Below are 14,433 nucleotides of genomic sequence, written 5' to 3' on the forward strand. Positions count from 1 at the left end.
CCCCCCCCCCCCCCCCCCCCCCGTCCCCAGAAAGGCACGCCAAGCAAGGAGAACAGCACAGGCAAGGGACTGGAGATGGGGTCCTGCCTGGGTTAGGGTTTTCTCCCTCAAAGGCTCTGAACAGCCCTTTCCTCAAAATGGGTACCTTTGTTCTCTGAATCCTCCTGATTACTCCCCTTTCACAGATGAGGAGACTGAGTCACTTGCCCTAGGCCATAAACTCAGAAGTGACACAGCGGGTCTGCACTTTCAAGCTCACACTATTAAATACCTTGCTGACTCACTGAGGGCATCTTCCCTGCTATACCCCTAAGTCCGAGTGATATAGTGGGCCCGAGGGGCAGGAGATGGGGCCTGAGCAGGTGGGGTGAGCTCAGGTGGGCATGCACACAGGCTAGGGGGAGTCAAGGCAGTTTATTGGCCCCTGAGCAACCCCATCCCCCACCCCTCTGCCTCTTATGGCCAGCCCAGGACTGAGATGGAGGAAGCGACACAGACAGACCTACAGAGAGAAAGGTTCCCGATGAGGGCCAGCCAGGCAGCCACCCAGGAGAGGAGGATGGCGGGGGTGGGGGTGGGGGGGCTCAGTCCAGGCTGCCCACTGCGAGTGGGGGGTGGTGGTGGTCCTTCTAGCCTCCCTGAGGCAGGCAGTGCTGAGTGACACCGAAACAGCGCCAGGGCCAGACTCCCCTTCGGCCACCTGACCGACTGCCACCGCAGGCCCTGCCCACTCTGCTGGCTTCCTGAGTCTGGGGGCTTCTGCCCTGGTCCCATTTACAAGCTCCCTGCTTTCTGCAGAGTGCTTGGCGGCCCTCCACCTGCCCCTGCCCTGACCCAAGACATCCTACTGAGGGGCCCAGACCATCTCAGCCTGGGGCCCAGAGGCCCCACCCGGCCTCGAAGATGTCACAGGTACATGAGGCTTTCACAGAAAGCCCTCCTGGGGGGCAGGGGGAGGTGGCAGTGAATCACTTGGCAGTTTTGAGGGGGAGGGGGTCAGCACCTTGGGGCAGAGGTGCTGGGCCCTGCTTGCTTTGGTCTGGCATCGCCCACGACCCCTCTGGGGTTGGGAGCTGGGGCTCTGGATCCAGCACCCGCTGGCCCTTAGAGGGACTCGGGGGCAAATCACAGCTTCTCCTCGCCTGCCTGGATGCGGGTGTAGGCCTCTGGGTCCAGCGGGACGTAGCGGCCCTTCCGGGCATCCAGGTAGAACAGTGGGTCTCTCACAACTGACGGGTCAAAGCCTTCCTTCCGCAGCTCTGTCTTCTGTAACTTGAAGGTCCCTGAGGGAGCAACAAAGATGGATCAGAGGGTGCAGGGCAGGGCCTGAGCCTCAGGAACCTGCCCACCAAAGCTGAAGAGGGGCAGAGAAGGAGGGCTGGAGAGAACACAGGAAAGTGGCCTAGAGCACAGGAGGGCATAATCCTTTACAGTTTGCAAAGGTGGCTCCAGTTAATTCTATTATATACTGCTTCTCAGAGCAGCCCTGGTGAAGGGGTCAGGGGTGGGGGCCGCATTACCTGCCTTCTTTTTGCAGATGGGGAAACTGACCACCAAAGAAGGGGAACTATCCATCTAAGGCCGCGTACACTGAGTGACAACAGAGTGAGGACCGGAGCTCAGGTCTGGGCTTTGAGCATGCCCCAGGGAAGGCCGTGATCTGATTTAATCTGCACATCAACCCCAGAGGCAGGTGCTCGCCAGTCGTCAGTGGATTCTACAATGCACGTTATTTTCTGCTTTTAATATCTCTGAAATAGTTTCAACAGGCAGCAATGTTTCCCCAGCACTGTGTAACGTAAGGTCCCCGTCTCTCGGTCAGGGCACCACCCCACAGGACAGGAGAGATTGGCGCAGTGAGGCACGCCCCTGGGGCCAATATCCCACAGCTCATCAGTGCCGGACCTGAGATGTGAACCCAGGTGTGACAAACTGACCGGCTAGATTTCTTCCCTCTCCAGATGCACGCTCCGCCACCTTGTGGCTTGGCCATGTCTCCCACCAAGAGCTGGAGTCTTTCTCACCCCGCACCTGAATCCAAACTGCCCTTGGGACTTGCTTTGAGCAACAGAACATTGGAGTCCTGAGAGTTTAGGCCTCAAGGGGCTTTGCAGCTTCCAGTCCCTCCCTCCTGGCAGTGCTGGACCCCTGTGGTCTCTGAAGGCTGAGAAGCCAAGCAAAACAGAGGAGAAACATCCCAGAAAGCCCCCCAGACTGGCGCCATCCGATAGGAGAGCCACTGGCCATATGAGACCATACACGTTTGATTAAAATTAAAATGTGAAAGCCAGTTCCCCAGTCATACCGGCCCCATTTAAAAATGTGCTCAAGGGGCGCAGGGGTGGCTCGGTGGGTTAAGCATCCGACATCGGCTCAGCTCATGATCACGGTTGGTGGGTTTGAGCCTTGTGTCGGGCTCTCTGCTGACAGCTAGCTCGGAGCCTGGAGCCTGTCTTTGGATTCTGTGTCTCCCTGTCTCTGACCCTCCCTGCTCATGCTGTCTCTCTCTCTCTCAAAAATAAATAATAAAAAAACCCGCTAAAATTTTAAAAAGGAGCTCAGTAGCCACGTGGGGCCAGTGGCACACAGTGCTGTGGACCAGCGCTGCCGAACCAACCGGCCGGGAGCCAGACAGGCAAGCAAGGACGTTGTCCCAGGCCCTCCAGCCCCAGCTGAGTCACAAGTAATGGCAGCGCTTCCACCCCAGGCGGGGCCAGCTGAAGAACCGCTCAGCTGAACTTGACCCCAAATTGCTGACCTGCCACTGAGAGCAAAAACATGGCCGTTTTAAGCCCTATGGTAAGTTTTGCGGTGTTTGTTCCATAGCAAAGCCTCTGGAGCCTGAGGTCGGATAGCTTCCCTGCCTCAGAGAAGTTAGCTGTCACCCAGACGTCAGGAGCTCTCAGCCCCAGTCACGCCCTGCTTCAGGGGCTCCCAGGGGCCTACTACCTGGCAGGGGCCACATCGGTCAGGGAGGGTCTTCCAGCAAAGCAGGGGTGACATGATGAGCGTATGGGAGGTGGCCTGAGGCTGAGCAGCTAGTGAGAGGCTGAGCAGGGGGAGTCTAGACGGGGCAACAAGTACCAAGGTGAGCAGGGGGCAGGTCTGGGCAGGAACCTCAGACTTCCTGCCCATTAGGGGACTGTCAGTGGTTCAACAGACGGAAGGCGGGCACTGCCCTGCTATGTGACTATGGGCCCACCACTCACCTTTCTCCTCGACAACAGCGATAGCCCCTCACTCATCTCCCTACTCCCCTGGAGCAGCCCTCTCGTGAACTCCGCATGGCCTCCACAGGACTGTGTGGAACATGCACCTGACGCGGGTCACTGCCCTACTCAAACACTTCTGTGGCTCCCTACTGCCTGGATATAGTCCGGGCCCCTCTCCAGCCTTCTGGTCCCCACTGACCTCTCTGCTCTACCTGACACCGCTGCCTGCCTACCCTCCCCCCACCCACCTTTCCTTCCTTTCGTGCCCAAGTGGCCTCCTGTCTCAGGACCTGCCCGGAATGCCTCCCACCCCACAAACCCTGCCCTTTCATTCAGCCCTCAGCTCAAACATCACTTCCTCGGGGGGACCGCCCAGGCACCCCACTCCCATTCATTTGTTTTTCTGTCAGTTTGATCTGTATTCTATTCTTTTCTATGTTAACTTATTTTTGAAAGAGAGGGAGACAGAACTCAAGCGGCGGTGGAGGGGCAGAGAGAGAGGGAGACAGAATCCGAAGCACGCTCCAGGCTCTGAGCTGTCAGCACAGAGCCTGATGTGGGGCTCGAACCCAAAAACTGTGAGATCATGGCCTGAGCCAAAGTCTGAAGCTTAAGACTGAGATACCCAGGTATCCTATGTATTCTAGTCTTTATATTTGGAATTCCTTATCCTGTGCTGCCTCCCCTACTGGTGAAGAAGCTCTGAGAAGACCAAGGTCCCATCAGGACTTGTTACCTACGTCCCCAGGGCCTAGCACAGAGCCTGGCCGGCACACAGTAGGTACTCGGTAAAGGCTCGTTCCGCTAACAGACGGTGAACCTTCTCTCTGAAGGCTCCGTCCACTCACTTTTTTTTTTTAAATTTTTTTTTTAAATGTTTTATTTATTTTTGATACAGAGAGAGACAGAGCATGAGAGGGGGAGGGGCAGAGAGAGAAGGAGACACAGAACCAGAAGCAGGCTTCAGGCTCTGAGCCAGCTGTAAGCACAGAGCCTGACGCGGGGCTCGAACCCACGAATTTGAGATCTGTCCTGAGCCGAAGTCGGAGGCTTAACCGACTGAGCCACCCAGGCGCCCCCCACTCACTTGTATACAAGGAGGCTGCTTACCAACGACACAGCAACGCTGTGGGTAAAGGTCAAACGACAGCCATCCAAGTCTTTCCAAAAGGAACCAAGAAGGGGCACAGGCTGGGGACCTGTCAGCTGGAGCAGGGGAGGGGACATACCCGTTTTGTGCAGCTCAGGCAGGAAGCGCAGGAAGATGGGGCGCGCGTACAGGGGCAGCTCCTTCTCCAGGAGCTGTGCAAAGTGCTCCAGGTCACAGCTGCCAGCAGGGTGGGCCACGGCCGCCATTCCAGCCCGGCCCTCGGTTCCTGGGGGCGGCAGCACGGCCCGTGAGGGGCTGGCCGTGCCCCCTGCGGGTGCCTCCCACCCACACCTGGCGGTTCCCACCACCCCAGAGATACCTGGCACCTCGACACCGTACACTGCCACGTCGGCCATGTCCAGGAGGCGGCTGAGCGTGCCCTCCACCTCGGTGGTGGACACGTTCTCGCCTTTCCAGCGGAACGTGTCTCCCGTGCGGTCTCGGAAGTACAGGTAGCCCAGCTCGTCCATCACCAGCACGTCACCTGGGGGGGTGCTGTGTGAGGCAGGGCTGGGGCCGGCTGACCTCACCGGACCCCGGGATCTGCTGGACTGGGAGGGCTGAGACTGGGGCGTCCTGGGGGAGGGGGTGTTCTCTGCAGCGGGGGGAGGGCCCCTTCATTCCTCTCCGCCCTGCCCCCCCCCAAAGGGGCTAGTGCCCACCCACCGGTGAGGTAGGCCTGGTCCCCCTTTCGGAAAACATCATTGGCGATCTTCTTATTGTTGGCACCCTGGTTGAGGTAGCCGTCGAAGCGCCGCAGGGGGTCCTGCTGGATGATGCGGCCCACGAGCTGGCCTGGCTCACCTGGGGGCAGGGCAGGGGCAGGGCTAGGCCTCCTCCCCCAGTTCCCCACCCGCAAATGCACCCTGCATCTAGACCAGGCTTCTGTCCACACTGCTTCCCACAGAGATGCTGCCCTGCTCGGTGTAGGGACCGGGCAGGCAGGGAGCTCCTCCTGGCGGTCTGCTGTACGTGGGCACTCAGTAATGTCTGAGCAACACCCGTGAGATGGATAGATGGACAAAAGCGTGGCCAAGCGCTATGTGCACAGCCTGACCGGAGCCAGCACTCCCTGGGCCCTTGGCTCTGTTCAGATTGCCCTCCGTTCTTTATGACACATGGCCCTGAGGCAGCACTGCACTGCCATCAGCCTCACTGGCAGATGAGGGGACCTGGGCACAGAGCTAAGGGGCTGAGCCAGGATCAATCCCAGGGTCCACCACACGACAATGAATCAACTGACTGACGGGAGGAGGGGATAAGGAATGGAGGGACAGATGGACAAGGAAAGATGACTCGTGGCCATAAGGGAAGAGCTGAGTGACAGCCACTGGTCAGGACGAGTGCTGCCCACTCGCCCAGCCCGTCCCATCTCCCGGGCCAACCTCCCCTGCTCTGCCTGCACTTCCAACCCCCGGGGCCGACCTGGCTGGCAGGGAAGGCAGAGGCCATTGGGCCCCCGGATCAGCTCCATGGTGTCCTCGTTGACTCGCACCAGCCGGATAGGGTACACGAAGGACAGGATGCGGCTGTTGAAACCACAAGCCCCAACCTGCAAAGGCCAAGACTTGAGCCTGGGCAGTGTTGGGGGGCCTGGCTCCCACACTCCCATGATTGCCTGCCCTAACCAGACAGCAGAGGCTCCGGTGCCCACAGTCCATGCTGGACCCTGCCTGCACTAACCAGACAGCGGAGGCTCCGGTGCCCACAGTCTATGCTGGACCCCACCCACTCAAACCAGATGGCAGAGGCCCCAGCACCCACACTCCCTGCTGGACCCTGCCCGCTCTCCACTGCCCGGCTGCCCACCTGGCTGTCGAAGTTGCCCACACTGCAGTTACACTCGGTGGCCCCGTAGAACTCGGCCACCTGGGGGATGTGGAAACGGCTAGAGAAGTCGGTCCAGATGGACTGGCGGAGGCCGTTGCCGAGAGCCATGCGCACCCGGTGCTGGTGCTCTGCCTCCCGGGGTGGCTGGTTCAGGAGGTACCGGCACAACTCTCCGATGTACTGCACAATCTGTGGGCGGGCCTGGCGTGAGGCTGGCCATGGCTGCTCTCACTCCACCTCCCAACCCCACAGGCCCTGGGCCTCAGTCTCCCCAACTGAACAATGGGAATGTTGCCCCCAGTGAACAACTGGCTTTAGCTGTGAGACTGATGTCCCCGAATGGGGCTGGTGGGTCACAAGGGGAGAGGGACGGCTCGTCGCCTGCCCTTCTCACTCACTGTGCAGTTGTATTTAATACAATCATCCCAGAACCGGGAGGCTGAGAACTTCTTCCGGATCACCACCGTCATACCATGGAGCAGGCACTGCCCAATTCCCACAATGTTTCCTAAAAGCGAAGGGATGGGCCGTGGGGGTCAGGGAGCCAGGAGACCCCACCCTCAAGAGCCTCCTCTTGTCCAGCCCGTCTCCTCAAAGGCCTTTCCTCCGTCCCTCTTTCCTGTCCTGTTCCCTCCAGCACTAATTAATCACACTTCTACCCTGGTCTTCCATGGCTCCCCAGTACCTCCCCAGTGTGTACTCCTTAGACTGTCCCCTAGGGCTTCTGGAGCTGGCCCCAGGCTCCTGCTCCTGTACCTGTAATGCTGCCATTCAGCCAGGGGGGAACAAGCTAGCTTGCCTGCACCTCGCATCTGCCTGACCTGATGCATCTCCTCCTGGAAGCCTTCCTGGCTATCCCCGGGCTCTCTCTTGAGCTGAGCTCCTGCTCCCTGTGTGTCTCTGCACTCACCATGTCATTTCTTGTATTAAAGTCAGGTTGAGGTCTCATCCTTCCTCCCGCCTTAAACACACATCTGACTCTAAGCACCTTGAGGGCAGCAACTATATTTATTCCATCTCTGTCTTCCCTTAAGCTTCTAAGACCAAGCATTAAGGTTGTGCACACCCGTGAAAATGAACTGGTCAGACCAGCCCAGGTGCCCTGCGGCACGTGGGCACACGCGCTGAGGCTCCCGTGGCTCTTCATTCAGAGGTCCAGTCAATGGCTCCATCTGAATTTTAACCCAGATATGACTCCAAAGCTCATGTGTTTCTACCACATGATGCTGCCTGCTAGGGGGCGGGGCCCCTGAGGCCGGGGGTGCCAGAGGCTGAGAGGAAGGGCCCGGTACAACCTGCTGAGTGGTAGAGCGGCAGGCAGTCGTAGACAATGTCGTCGGGCCGCATTCGGAATCCGTAGTACACCAGGGCAGCCATGCGGTAATACCTGGAGGGCCCAGACAGGGGCTCAGTGGGCCCTGGAAAGGAGGAGGGGAGGCCCCCGGCCCCAGCACCCCCAGTCCTCCCCCAGGCGCCTGCCCCTTACCTGCTGTGCACCACGATGGCGGCTTTGGGCAGCCCTGTGGTGCCTGACGTGTAGATGTAGAAGAGCTTATCTAAGGACAACAGACACGTAAGCGGCTGTGAGTAGGGACAGCACAGGGCCGGGGAGCTTCGGTACCACCTCATCGCCCAGGTCAGCAGAGGCTCGGTCCCCCCAGGCTGGAGGTTCTAGGTCAGGAACGCCGTGGGACAGCTGCACCTTATGTGTCAACCATCTCATGCCCTTGGGTGCCCGCTGATGTTAGCCCCTGGCCAGATACCATAAGGACACCAGGCTGACCCAGACACCCTGTCCTCAAGTAGCTTACAAAAACTGGGAGACAGAATCCATACATGACAGAGATAAAATGACCACAATGCCAACAATGACCGGTTACCGGGCACTTCCCGTCACTCCCTAGCTTTCCACTGTTATCTTTTTCAGTCCTCAAAGCCACTCCATCAAAGAGGTTCCATCGTTACCCCCAATTTTATAGCTGTGGGAACCAAGGCCCTGAGGGCAGCTCAGGGGCACAGAGCCACGAGGGAAGTGACGGGGCTGCGGCACGTACTTGCCACCAGCTCTTGCCCACTGGGCAGTATAGCAAGCTGGGGCGGGTGGCATAGAGGAGAGGCTGCAGGGTCAGAAGGCTGCCTGGAGGAGGGGATGGGAAAGCAGGACAGCCTAGTGCAGGAAGAGGGTCACAGGCCACCAGGGGCTGGCACCAAATAGGTGCTGGGTGAATATTTAGAGGGTCTTGCCCCTGGGCCAACCCCAGCCAGAATTCAGACCCAGCAGATTCTTGAGCCCTGCGTGATCCTGAACGTGTTGGGCGGCAATGAAGCCTTGTTCAACAAGTCCAAGAATCGGGTTGTGAGCTTCTGAGTACTTGGCACTCTGCCAGGCATCGTCAGCTCGTTCAACCTTCAGAGTGACCCTATGGTCACTGTGTCCATCTTCCCAGATGGAAAAAGGCAGGTGACCTCTGGGTCACATGGCAAGTTTGCAGGAGAGCCTAGGCCCTGGCCTGGAGGTCAACGCTCTGTCCTGGGCCCCTCTGAGAATCCCTCTGTGGGCTAGGGGACTCACCTACGAAGCCCTTGTCAGGGTGCTTTGGAAGGTGCTTGGGGGCATCTGCCAGCAGGGGGTCCAGGTGCTTTGTGCCGGCGGGCACCATGCTGGGCTCCCAGGGGCCGGAGCAGAAGAGGCTGAGTGAGGGGTCCAGGCTGGCATGGATTTCACAGATGGCTGCGGGGAAGACAGGGCTGCTCAGCAGGCAGGCCAGGAACCCCATGTCCTCAGGACCTCTGCTCGGGTCAAGGCTGGTGTGTTGTCAGGGCGACAGGCTGTGTGCGGGCAGCAGGATGGGCGAAACACCAGAGCCTTGTCGTAAGAAAGATGCTGACAAGAGCGACAGCTTCCTAGCTGCTGGAGAAGAACACAGCCGGCCCCTTCCGTGCGCTCTCCTGCTCACAGAGCCCTGGTACCAACGGCAGCCCATTGCGTAGGAGACGAGGCTGCTCACGGCTAGAATGACCTGCTCTACTGCACACCGAGGTCCGTGCCTTTACGCACTGTGCCACGCTTGTCCGTGGGGGCCGGCTGGAAGGGAGGCATGGGGGGTCAGAGGGTGGGAACCTTCTCTCAGGCTTCCCTGGGTACAACTGCAGTCCAGGTACTCACCCGCACCAGGCACAGGCCAGTCCCGGCCCCCTCAACCCCACTTTCCTCGGCCTCCCTTTAGATTTGTCCCTCTCCCCTCTCCTTGCTGCATCCTTCCTCTCTCCCTGTCTGCATTTCAGTCATCTTCCCTGGCCATCACCACACACCACAGCAATGTGGGACAAGAGATACTGTGGTCAAGCCCGAGAGGAAATCCTGCCTCTGCGTGACCTTAGATGAGCGCCTCAAACCATTCGGAACTTCTGTCTCCTCATCTGTAAAGCCAAGATGGCCATTCCTACCTCACCAGGCTTTGTGAAGACTAGAGCTGCTTATTAAAAAACTTTTTAATATTTATTTATGGGGCGCCTGGGTGGCTCAGTCCGTTAAGCATCTGACCTTGGCTCAGGTCATGATCTCATAGCTCATGAGTTTGAGCCTTGTGTCAGCCTCTGTGCTGACAGCTCAGAGCTTAGACCTGCTTCGAATTCTATGTCTCCCTCTCTCTCTGTCCCTCCCCTGCTCACGCTCTGTCTCTCATAAATGATTAAAAAGTTTTATATATTTATTTTATAATTAATTAATTAAATATTAAATTTAAAATGTTTACTTATATTTCAGATACAGAGAGAAAGACAAAGCACCAGCAGGGAGGGGGAGAAAGAAAGACACAGAATCTGAAGCACGCTCCAGGCTCTGAGCTGTCAGTACAGAGCCCGACGCGGGGCTCAAATTCACAAACTGTGAGATCATGACCTGAGCCAAAGTGGGACGCTCAACAGACTGAGCCCCCCAGGCACCCCTAAAGCTGCTTAGTAAAGCACCAAGCTCAGTCTTGATTTGTGCTCAAGACGGCAGCAAATAAAACACGAGCTCCGCTGGACAGCAGAAGACAAATTCTTGTTTCCATTTTATAGATGAAACAAACGAGGCCTAATTCCTCATAAGAATGGCTACCATCACATCTGAGGGCTCCCCTAGCATCGGCCACTTTGTTAGTGCTTCAGGCGAAGTATCTTCTTGGAAACAGTATGTGGTAGGACAGTGAGGAAACGGAGACACAGACGTTTCCAGTCTCTTACTCAAGATCTCCAGCTTACCAGTGGCAGAGGCCAGGCCATCGGACACCAGGGCTCATGTCCTCAATGTCTGAGCCACACAGCCTCCCTCAGGCCCAGAGGGTGCTGTGGTCTGCCAAGATCCTGTGGGACTCCCTGCCCGACACCCCACCCGGGGACTTACCTGGGGCCATCTCACTGCCAAAGATGAGGACTCTGGCCTGCGACATGGTCAGGCAGTGGCGCAGGGCATCACGCCGCAGGTTGGTGTTGATGAGGGCTGCCTCCACGCCCAGCTTGGCCATGCCCAGCCACAGGCCCACAAACTCATTGCGGTTCTCCATGAAGAGGGCAGCCACGTCTCCCGAGGCCAGGCCCTGAGCCTGTAGGAAGTTGGCCACGCTGCTTGAGTACTCGTCCAGCTGGCGGAAGGTCCAGTGGTCGTCTGTGCCCTCAAAGATCAAGGCTATCTTGTCAGGGTGGCGCTGTACCGTGGAGGCAAACAAAATGGGCACTGTCCGCCGCTCCCGCAGGTACCGCCGGACCTTTGCCTTCACCTTCAGGAGCACCATGCCGCCGCTAGGTGGGAGTAAGCGAGGGAGCCATGACCGCTGGGGTTGGGCACAGGGTTCCCAACACACTGACCCAGGCTGCTGTCCCAAGGGCCTGAGGCTCCTGAGCCCAATCACTCCCCTTTCCCACCTGTGTGCTGGACAGCATTGCAGGCACCAACCCACTGATGCCTCACGATGGCACCAGGGACCCGGGGGTATTATTCCCTCCTCAGTACAAGGGGGAAAGCGAGGCTCTGCAGCACCACAGCTCACCCAGGCAGCAACAAGCTAAGATTACAATCTGTGTCCTCTGTCTTCCAGGACTCCGGGCCCCATGTCCAGGTTCCAACTCATCTGGGACCCCCCACAGCCCTGTACTGGACCTCTCCAGACCGCTGGCAGAGTAAATAAAGGACATATTTGTGATTTGTTCGGTCTCCCTCCCTATGAGCCCAGAAGGAGGACTCCATCCCGCTCACCACCTTGTCCCCCGGATCCTGCTCAGTACCGGGCACACAGCTTCACTAAGTGAAGTGATTCACTTCCAAGTGGTTGCAGAATCACTTGGCAATATCTTCTTTTCCTGCCCTCGTCACCTCTGAGCCCCAAACCCTCCCAGCTCCCTGACTTCTGTGCCTATTCTGTCGTATAAGTACCACGTGCTAACCACTAACCGACTGTGCCACTGAAGCTCCATTCTTCCAGGCCCGCTCTGCCCTCTGGCTGAAATCTCCTGCTCCCATCACCTGGATGGTGTCTTTCGTTCTTTTTAAAATTTTTAAATGTTTTATTTATTTTTGAGAGAGAGAGACAGCATGAGCAGGGGAGGGTCAGAGAGAGAGGGAGACACAGAATCTGAAGACAGGCTCCAGGCTCTGAGATAGCTGTCAGCACAGAGCCTGACGTGGGGCTCAACCCACAAACTGCGAGATCATGACCTGAGCCGAAGCCGGACGCTCAACCAACTGAGCCACCCAGGCGCCCCTGGAGGTGTCTTTCAACTACAGCTCTTTGTCCTCCAGGCCTTCTCTGATTCCTCAAGGCCCATGCCTGAAGCCATCTCTCCCTTCTCCATATTCCCACAGCTCTCCGCTACCACTCCTCCCACTATGTCCTTCGGCAATCAATTCACATGACTGAGCTGCCCATTCTGACTGCAGAGTCACTGTGCCGAGCGCTGGGACACCTCTGTGAGCAAGACTGCTGGGGTCTTTGCCCACACGACGTTTCGACTGTAGGGATTTACTGTATCACTTTCTGATCTCCCTGACCAGTCTGAGCTGGGCTCAGGACTAGGTCTGCCTGGTTCGTCCCTGGGCACTAGAGACAGCCCGATGCCTGGCACAGAGCAGGTAGCAGCAGGTTCAGGATAGCCCTGTAGACCATACCTGACTTTCTTTGGGGAACAGGTTCCTCCACGCATCTGATTTAGGGCCCTGCTCTGAACTCTGTGCCCTTTTAGACTCATGCCAGCCTGAGGACAGGGTGCTTCCCACCCACAAGGTTCCTCTTCATCATCTCATAATTAAAGCATGTCCTCAGGACTCTTTGCAGACGCACCTGGTGTCCAGCGAATGTCTGGGCCCCTAAGTCTGTCCTAGGCTAAACAGCAAGTTAAGGAGATGCCCTAGAGGAAGACTTTCATCTTGTAAGATGGAGATATCAGATACACGGCTGGGGGACGGAGGTAGAGCAGAGGCTCCTCTCCTGGGACCCAGGGGCCCTGGTCTGGTCTGGAGAGATCTGGGGAGTTAGGAGCCCAGCGTGTTATGGGATATCCCAAGATGGGCCAGATTGAATACTCACAAGACATCACGCCTTACAGTCTTGAGGAAGATTCGCACAAAGCGCCAGCCTCCGGATCCCAGGTATAGGAAGAGCAGGGAGAATCCCACTTGGGTCCAAGGCAATTTCAGCACCAGCCTGGAGAACAGCAACACCCCCACCAGAGACGCCCCGAGCAGCATTGTGGCCTGTGGGCACAGAGCAGTCAGTGGAGCCAAATGTCTATGTCCCCTACCTCCTGGCCCAGGCAGCTACTATGATCCTAAGGGTCAACCTGTAATGAGGCGTAGCCATACTGAGTACGTAGCTGAGGATGGGGTCTCTTTCCACGGCTGTCTTAAAGCAGCTAGAAGCATGGGACTAGAGATGAGTAGGTCCATGGCTGAGAGGCAGAGGCTAGATTCTAGTCCCTTGGTGCCATCTCCTCTTATGATTCCTCCAGTGACCTTGGGTTAAGTTCCTTTCCTATTTTAGGACTTAGTCTCCTCCTCTGTGCTATTTGATGTAAGTTAGAATTGCTCTTGGAAGTCCTTCCACCCCGAACAGGACAGTCTACTCCTCTGACATCCAGGATCTTGAACCAAAATGGCTTGGAGGGGAGTTATTAACCTAAGCGTCTCTGGCTTGACTCTTCATCCAAATACTCAAGGATGGGTCCTTGGGTCTCTGGATGATCAGGCCAAACTACAATACCCAAAGGGGCAAGCTCCCTGGCAAGGGGGCTGGCCGAGTTCATGCCCACAAACTCGCACAATGCCATGTTTCTACTGGCCCACAGAGGGCGACAGAGCAAACGGGTTAGAGCCTGGAGATGCCTGAGAGGTGACCACCTGGAGGGGAAAGGTGATTGAGGGAGCACAAGAGGGTACTGAAGGCACCCCCTACAAACACACTCAGCAAGCCATTCACAGGAGTCTTCAGGGATTGGGCTATAGGGTAAGGGGAACAGTTGGCTGGACTGAGATTAGGACTCTTGGGCTCTACCCCTGGCGCTTTAGGGACTTGCTCAAGAGGAAGCAGATGGGACTCCGTTTTCTTTCAGGGTTCTCCGATTCCTGGGGAGGGGACTGAAGGTCACGACCGTGATGTAGCCTGAGAGTCTCAAAGCCAGGATGAGGACACGGTCTGGACCACAGGGAGCCCTTACAAACCATCTCCTCCTTCTCCACGCGAAAAGCAAAAGCCGGGAGGGTGACCGAACCAGCTCCCCTAAATCCAATGCCAAGGTCTCTAAGGTTCTCAGACCTCCCAGAACCGGCCTGGGCAGAGAACAGGAACCTGTCCCAGAAGGCTGGGGGATGGGACGAGAAAGGAAGGGGATGCCGAGATACCTTGCGCCCTCGTCCGTGGTCACTGCGAACCGCTCTCGGCCCTAAGGAGCCATGGCAGCAGAGCGCCCGGCAAGGAGACACAACAGCAGGGCGCGTCCCTCACCCCAGCCGTCCGCGCCACCTCCCCACGATTCAGCCGGGCACATTCCCCGCCCGGGGACCCAATGGCCTGCCCTTTGCTCACCCAGCGTCGGCCCCGCCGCGCGGCGCCCCGTGCAGATGCGGCCTGGCTGCGGCAAGCGGAGTGGGGAGCGCCGGGGGCATCAGCCGCCCCTGGGCGCGCAGAGCCAAGTCTCAGCAGAGCTTTGCCGGCTCGGCGCCCTGCATGGCCCGGCTACCCGGCCAGCCCCGCCCGCCGCCCGGCCCCG

At 57.8% G+C, this 14,433-nt stretch overlaps 1 protein-coding gene and 2 long non-coding RNA genes across 7 annotated transcripts in view; 2 read left to right on the forward strand and 1 right to left on the reverse strand.

Moving 5' to 3' along the window:
* Window positions 1-2,302, forward strand: part of LOC115276254 — a 7,767-nt gene extending 5,465 nt beyond the window's left edge. Inside the window, exon 2 of the long non-coding RNA XR_003901866.1 lies at window positions 1,538-2,302. This is a non-coding gene — a long non-coding RNA (uncharacterized LOC115276254). The remainder of the gene's footprint in view (window positions 1-1,537) is intronic.
* Window positions 1-14,433, reverse strand: part of SLC27A4 (solute carrier family 27 member 4) — a 17,435-nt gene that overhangs the window by 2,546 nt on the left and 456 nt on the right. For 2 of the 5 annotated variants that reach the window (XM_029920188.1, XM_029920185.1), the window contains exons 1-13: window positions 14,250-14,408; window positions 12,756-12,922; window positions 10,580-10,974; window positions 8,765-8,923; window positions 7,679-7,748; window positions 7,488-7,579; window positions 6,591-6,700; window positions 6,172-6,381; window positions 5,788-5,914; window positions 5,029-5,166; window positions 4,682-4,846; window positions 4,442-4,588; window positions 1,143-1,283 (exon numbers count right to left, since the gene is read on the reverse strand). In XM_029920188.1, the coding sequence (XP_029776048.1) occupies window positions 1,143-1,283; window positions 4,442-4,588; window positions 4,682-4,846; window positions 5,029-5,166; window positions 5,788-5,914; window positions 6,172-6,381; window positions 6,591-6,700; window positions 7,488-7,579; window positions 7,679-7,748; window positions 8,765-8,923; window positions 10,580-10,974; window positions 12,756-12,916 (1,915 nt within the window). In that variant the 5' untranslated portion in view covers window positions 12,917-12,922; window positions 14,250-14,408. Of the gene's footprint in view, window positions 1-395; window positions 1,284-4,441; window positions 4,589-4,681; window positions 4,847-5,028; window positions 5,167-5,787; window positions 5,915-6,171; window positions 6,382-6,590; window positions 6,701-7,487; window positions 7,580-7,678; window positions 7,749-8,764; window positions 8,924-10,579; window positions 10,975-12,755; window positions 12,923-14,065; window positions 14,222-14,249; window positions 14,409-14,433 lie in introns of those variants that run through there. The other 3 variants (XM_029920186.1, XM_029920189.1, XM_029920187.1) reach the window with 3 other exon arrangements.
* Window positions 10,070-11,377, forward strand: LOC115276255. Its single transcript, XR_003901867.1, has 2 exons — window positions 10,070-10,984; window positions 11,271-11,377. It is a non-coding gene; the product is annotated as an uncharacterized LOC115276255 (long non-coding RNA).

The sequence above is a fragment of the Suricata suricatta genome, chromosome 13, assembly GCF_006229205.1.
Source record: "Suricata suricatta isolate VVHF042 chromosome 13, meerkat_22Aug2017_6uvM2_HiC, whole genome shotgun sequence".
Taxonomy (NCBI): domain Eukaryota; kingdom Metazoa; phylum Chordata; class Mammalia; order Carnivora; family Herpestidae; genus Suricata; species Suricata suricatta.